This window comes from Gadus morhua, chromosome 3 (assembly GCF_902167405.1).
Source record: "Gadus morhua chromosome 3, gadMor3.0, whole genome shotgun sequence".
Lineage (NCBI taxonomy): Eukaryota > Metazoa > Chordata > Actinopteri > Gadiformes > Gadidae > Gadus > Gadus morhua.
In genome coordinates, this window is record NC_044050.1 from 20055949 (window position 1) to 20062606 (window position 6658).

At 49.0% G+C, this 6658-nt stretch overlaps 1 protein-coding gene across 2 annotated transcripts in view; it reads right to left on the reverse strand.

The window, feature by feature from the left end:
* Positions 1-1607: 1607 nt before the first annotated feature.
* Positions 1608-6658, reverse strand: part of sdk1a (sidekick cell adhesion molecule 1a) — a 255428-nt gene continuing 250377 nt past the window's right edge. For both annotated transcript variants that reach the window (XM_030350672.1, XM_030350671.1), the window contains 5 exons: positions 6495-6658; positions 4987-5124; positions 3518-3638; positions 2777-2906; positions 1608-2426 (listed from right to left, as the gene is read on the reverse strand). The exon at positions 6495-6658 is cut by the window's right edge and continues 1 nt beyond it. In XM_030350672.1, coding sequence (XP_030206532.1) covers positions 2067-2426; positions 2777-2906; positions 3518-3638; positions 4987-5124; positions 6495-6658 — 913 coding nt within the window. In that variant the 3' untranslated portion in view covers positions 1608-2066. The remainder of the gene's footprint in view (positions 2427-2776; positions 2907-3517; positions 3639-4986; positions 5125-6494) is intronic.

Sequence of the window (6658 nt, forward strand, 5' to 3'; positions counted from 1 at the left end):
CCTTTATAAACATCCTTATCAACGTGGGAATTTTGTTTTGCCAAACATTTTGGACAACACAAGCTGTTTATACCTTGCTTTTGAAGATCATAATACATTCTGTTCCCTGAATAATCACAATTTTTTCTTTCTTTTTCACAAGATAAACCTATTCCGGTATTCAGTTCTTACATCATTGACTCCTTCCCTTCAATTTACCCACCATCTATGAATATTAATAAGGTAGAATCCAAAAAGTGTGTGCCTACCCAATATGTACACTCGTGGCAGGCTGTTAAAAACACTTAAAACACAGGGTCATGGGGTTTAACAAGGACCGTTTATTCACACACATTATGGAACTGAAAACAGGGATGAGTGAGCAAGCGGGCGAGAGAGATGGGGGGGAGGGGGTGGGGTCGTGGGCATGAGGAGATGAAGAGTTAGTGGGCCGACCCCAGGGCCCCTACAATTGAACAGGTGCTCTTGGTACTCACGCAAAGTACTCAGACGTATTGGTGCCCACCGTCAGTTATAGCACTGGTTCAGTTACAACTCTACTGCAACTGAAATGTATACACCTAACATGAGCATGTATCTAGATGTCCCTTGCCCTCTGCCCCCTGTCCAGAGGATAAACACTCGCTTGCTCCAGTGCTCTGTCCACAATCAGACTCTGAACTACATTACCTACCCAGCCAGACAGCCTGCATACAGCAGCGCAAGTAAAAAGAGTTTCCTCTGTACAAAATCCATTCTAAAAAAATATGCGCATACACACGGTGGCACACTCTAATCAGCGATGACCAACAAATATACACAGACGGATCAAAGGGGGCTTATATAATAATTCATTCGCGCCCGCATGTTTTTGTGTGTACGCATGCAGACACACACACACACGCGCACACACACTCAAACACAACACAATTGAAAAATACAAACATAACCAAGAGCGGTAAAATATCCAGTTGTAAATGTTTCAAATGCGTCTTGGCTCAGTGCTAGCTTGACTGTGAGTTGTGAAACGTCCGCAACGGACGGGAAACGGTAAAAAAAATCAACATTTTTTGTGACACCTTTTTAACCTAAATTCAGCTATCGTTCACATCGACGTCGAAGCACCCACGTGTTGCTTTTCCTCTCCCTCCTTTTGCGTTGGGTGGTGTTGGCGGACAGCTCCGTGCATCTTGTGTTTACTTTACATGAACGAGTTTGTCAACAACAGCTGCCACCCCCCCCCCCTCCACCCCCAAACACACCAGGGAAGACTCTCTTCCTTATTCATGATCCCCTCCCCTGCAAGTCCATCTCTCTGAGGGAGGGTCCGAAATTCACACAGAGATAGAGAGAGAGTTTTTTTTTTGTGTTTTTGTCGTTCGTGTTTTTGTGCGCACATCGAGAAAAAGTACATATTTAGTATTGTGCAGAAATGCCACATCCCACTGTTTTGGCTTTCGTTGTGTCTTTCTGTTCCTCCGCTTTTGGATGTATCCCCTTACACACTCACACTCATGCACACACACACACACACACACAATCTCACCTAAAGAACGTTCTACACATCGAGTGTTGCATCAACACGCACATACACTCACACACAGAGCCTTCTCCCTAGAGGGGGGGGGGGGGGGGGGGGGGGTGGGGGGGGTCGGGTCCTGCGTGTGTGTGTGTGTGTGTTGGAGTGAGCACGCAGCCAGAGCACAGTGACGTAGAAGTGCGAAGGATAACAAGCTTTGGGGGAGGGGGGGGGGCAGGGGCGTCATAAACACAGTGAGGATCTCTGTGCAAACACACACACATACACACGCACACATACACACACACACGCACACATACACACAAACGCGGGGAGAAGAGTGCACACCTTGATGTGCTCAGGGGCATGAAGTCCCTTTCGTCAACACCCTCCCCCCCTCCCTCTCTTCCCTCCCCATCGTCGTGTCCAAACCCAGGTGTCCGTGTCCTCCGTCATGGGTGAATATGCAAAACGCATTCATGTGTGTGTACCGGCGTGCGTGCGTGTCTCTCTCTCTCTTTCTCTCTCTCTCTCTGTGTGTCTCTCTCTCTCTCTATCTCTCCGCGTGTCACACGAAGGAGGAGAAGCCCGTGAGGGGCGTGCGTGAGCCGGGGGGGTTGGTGTTGGGGTTGACGTGCGTGAGCGCCGGCTGGCCCGTGGGCGTGTAGGCGCCGCCCGCGCTGTGCTGCGTCACCACCGTCTGGTAGTAGGGCTCGCCGTCGCCCGCCCCGGCCGCCGCCGCCGCCGCCGCCGCCGCCGCCGCCGCCACCACACAGTCCTCGTAGGCGAAGGGCCCCCCCGCCGGCGCCGGCGTCCCCTTCAGGCCCTTGGGCTGGCGCTTCCACGAGTTGTAGTAGGTGGGGTCGCTCATGTAGTGGTTGACGAAGGAGTGCTTGGGCTGCTCGTCCTCGTAGTCGCTGTCCGTCAGCTGGGAGACGCGCAAGCACGCACGCGCGCACACAAACACACACACACACACACACACACACACACACACACACACACACACAAAACCGCAGATGTTAGGAAGTGAATAGCAAAGTGTCATTTTATAGCAGAATACGAGTGAGAGGAGTGAGACAGCAAGAGAGCTTCTTTATCAGTATTTTTGTTAGAGGAATTGTTCAGTAAATTTTTGATCTCCCTTGTCGAGAAGGATTTTTTGTATTTAATTGAGAGAGAGAGAACAATAGACAGAGAGAGAGAGAGAGAGAGAGAGAGAGAGAGAGAGAGAGAGAGAGAGAGAGAGGGAGAGCGTAGTAGATGGAGAGCGGGTACCTCTGACTCTGACACCTCGTTGGGTTTCTCTGTGAGGGTGGTACTCTCTGTGAGCACGGCTCCGTTGTAGTTGTTACAGATGTCCTCATCAGAGTAGTGGAGACCCCCCGGACTGGGTCTGGGAGGAGACCTGGAGACACACGTCGTCATCATCATTCACAGTCACACACACGCACACAAACACACACACACACACACACACACACACACACACACACACACACACACACACACACACACACACACACACACACACACACACAATGAGAGAGACTGTCACTATCAATCTGAAGAGGGTAAAAGTGTGTGTGTGTGTGTGTGTGTGTGTGTGTGTGTCTGTGTGTGTGTGTGTATTTCATTGGGCAATGCAGGACAACGGTGTAAAAGGGATCTAAGCCTTTGACCATCCAGTAATTTAGCTGACAATCGTATCCAAAGCGACATGGTGTATTACTAATTAGGAGGTCGGGGGTTAGGGCCTCTTGCTAATGGACGCCGACAGGCAGCCAACAGATATTGACGTTGGACCCCGGCGGCTTTGGCTGGGAGTCACACACCGGAACATGACCACGTGGCTATTCCCAACCCCTTACCTATCTCTAAGCCCAAGAACGGAACAACTCAAACCATATACCGTGTCTGTCTCTTAGCTGTCTAAGGGGCTTTTGATGTCTCTATCGCCTGTGTGTTTCCTCTGTGTGAGCACTCTGTCTGAGTGTATGCGTGTGCGTGTGTGCGTACCTGGTACCGTTCTTCTTGAGGAAGGAGTTTTTGCTGTTCAGTGTTCTGCTGTTGAGCTCCAGAGCGGTGAATCCTCCATTGTCAAGGGTTACCGACTCCTCCACCGTCGACAGATGCTTGCCTGGAGGGCAGTCAACATATAGTTTGAGATTTGCTGAATTGTTAGGACCAGTGAGCTTGTACGTGATCCGGAACAGAGTGACACAACAAGGAGGTAGCGATAGAGAGGCTACAGCAGATGTAAGCCAGTGTTGGGGGGGCGACAGCAGCCTACGGTTATGTACACAGGAAACTGCTATCCTTTTGTCTGTCAAGTGCCCTTCACAGAAGGATCATAGGGTGGTTGTCTGGCTTGATGCTCCTCAGCAATGTGACGTGTTCAGGTGTTTCATGTCTACCGTGTTAAATTTAACAGAAGTTTTCTGTCAGCTGCCATCGTGTTTCTTTCATAACTTTGTGACTCATGTACTCTTCCCTCAATCTCTATTCCTCTCTCTCTCTCACTGTCAATCCCTCTCTCCCTCTCTCTTTTTCTCTCCTCCAATGCTCTGCCTAATTGTCTTTTTTTTCCCCAGGAGCTGGGTCAAGGTTTCCGTGGCAACTGAAATTAAAAACGCTGTCCAGGTGTGACCTGCACTGAACCTGCAGAATGTGCCTCGTAAGACATTATCATGCACGCACACACCCGCACACACGCACGCACGCACACACACACACGCACACACAGATACACACAGGCTATCACGCACCACACACACACACGCACGCACGCACACACGCACATACACTGACTTCAATCTTCTTCCATCCACACCTGGATGATGATAATGATGTGTATTAAGGTTATTAGGTTGCACAATAGCTGATAGGATATATCTTAGGTTATATTATAAGCTATTAGATTGCTTATAGATTCGATTAGATAGCCGGTGGAAAAGAGAAAAACTTTGGTAAGAAAGAAGTTAATCCTCGATAATGTTCTTCTAAACTCAATAATATCAGGGTTATATTCAAAATTACACTTTATTCTATACCTCTATACTAATACTGTTTGTTGAAACAATCCTCCATCAAATAAGTGTTTGCACACGCTTGTGTCCACATCTTGCTCCTCGCTGATTGTACGATGTGTGAAGCGCTATTCCTCCCATGGATGACTTCTAATCAAACATTGACTCAATGGTTGTCAACAGTATCAGACCGAAACCACTTCCTCTCCCAAAATGTATTAAAACACCCATTTTCCAATCCCCCACTATCCAAACACATGGGCAAACACTCCCTACAAACCAACAGAGGGGGGCAGTGTTGCCATGCCAAACTAACGCAGTGTTTCCAGTTCCTTAGGTCCAGTCCCAGCTACCCCAGAATCTCTAGCCCCACCAGCCCCCTCTTCCACCCCCCAACAAGGGACCGATGGCGGCCCGGGGCCCCGGGGGGGGAGGGGACAGACGGGGGGGGGGACAGACCTGTGCTGCAGGCCTTGTACTTGGTGCCGTGGCCGTGGAGCAGCAGGGTGAAGACCAGAACCAGGATCAGGATGAGGCTGATCAGAGCCATGACCAGCAGGAACCACCACTCCTCGTAGAAGGGCCGCTCCGTCAGCGCTGGAGGGGTGGGGGGTGGGGGGAACAGGTATCACACGTTAAAGGGGCCATATTAGACCATCAGGTGTGAGTGTGATTAGCCGTTAGGAGCCTCTTCTGACATCACAAGTGGGCGTGTCCACCTAGACGTGTGCTGGATGGACCAGTCCATCAGCCTGCCTAGTGGACCGTAGAAAACGTTCCTCATCTATCCGTCATTCTTCTAGGCGGACACGCCCACTTGTGATGTCTTGCTTGCAGCAGCTAATCACATTCACACCTTGTGGTATAGCATGTCACCTTTAAAACACATGTCACACATGACACATGACACACTTATTCTTTCTCTCAGGTGATTGCTTTTGTGGGGACATTTTAAAAAGCGATTAGAGTGTTTCTGAGAGGAGTGGATGACGATCCAAACGTAGGCACAGTAGAATCGATCCTTTCGAGGTGGATGGATGTAAAATGAATGCGAACGGTGTGCGTTGGTCTGACTCCTGCAGCTGTTCTGCACCCGTATCGGCCGGGCTTTTAGGGAACCCGGTGGCGCAGCACTTCTCGCTGTGCCTGCAGTATTGATTGTTTACGCCGTGGTTGATTCCAGCCTCACTTGGAAGACGCTTCGTATAGAAGCGTCTGCTAACGGGACTCGATGCAAATGTAAGGGTCATCGTTTGTAGATCCATTATGTGGGAGAGTGTGTGGCCGTTGGTACACTGCTCAGTCTGGTTGTTCTCAGCAATGCATAACAAAGTGTAAACACAGGCAAGGTTTGTGAGAACAATCATCGGTCCGGATCAGATAAACAGGATTCCAACATTTCAGTTGTGGATGTTCGATTCAATGACAGACTTTTATCTGAAATGAATTGAAGCTTGAGTTTTAGTCAAGGCAATATACTGCAATGTTAGATTTTTTCACGGAGAAAAGATTACAAGAAAGCCAGTAGGAGACATTTTGTGCTACCGGCGTAACAAGTCAATTAGTAACAAAATATTAAATAAATGAAAATAATACCTTTTTATGAATTGGTTCCCTTCTTGAAGGGGTTTTCTACTAATGAATAAATTAGTGCTTAGACGCCACTAGTATTCTGTTCTACGAGTTTGACATTTATGAATGGTAAGTGTAATCACACAAAGGTTAATTTGCTTCATCTTGTCCTCAAGGGACAGCAGTTAGAATATCTGTGGAGTGCAGGTGTAGTACCTCAGCACCACCTGTAGGTGGTAGTGAACTACACGACTAATAGACCAGACTCTGGGCAAGACTATGGGCAGAGTCAGGAATTTAACCCTAAAACAAGCATAGAGTGACTTTGTTTGTGTGTGTGTGTTTGTGTGTTTTTGTGTGTGTGTATAGTTGCGTGGGTTTGTGTGTGTGTTTACCGGCAAGGGCAGTGGAGGGGGAGCTGGGCTCTCCGTAGCCATAACGATTAATGGCTATGACTCTAAACTCGTAGCTGATTCCTGACCTCAGCCGCTCCATGGGCACAGAGGCAGACCGGCTGCTGGGAGGGAGCAGCCTGATGAAGGAATCCCACACACCCTCA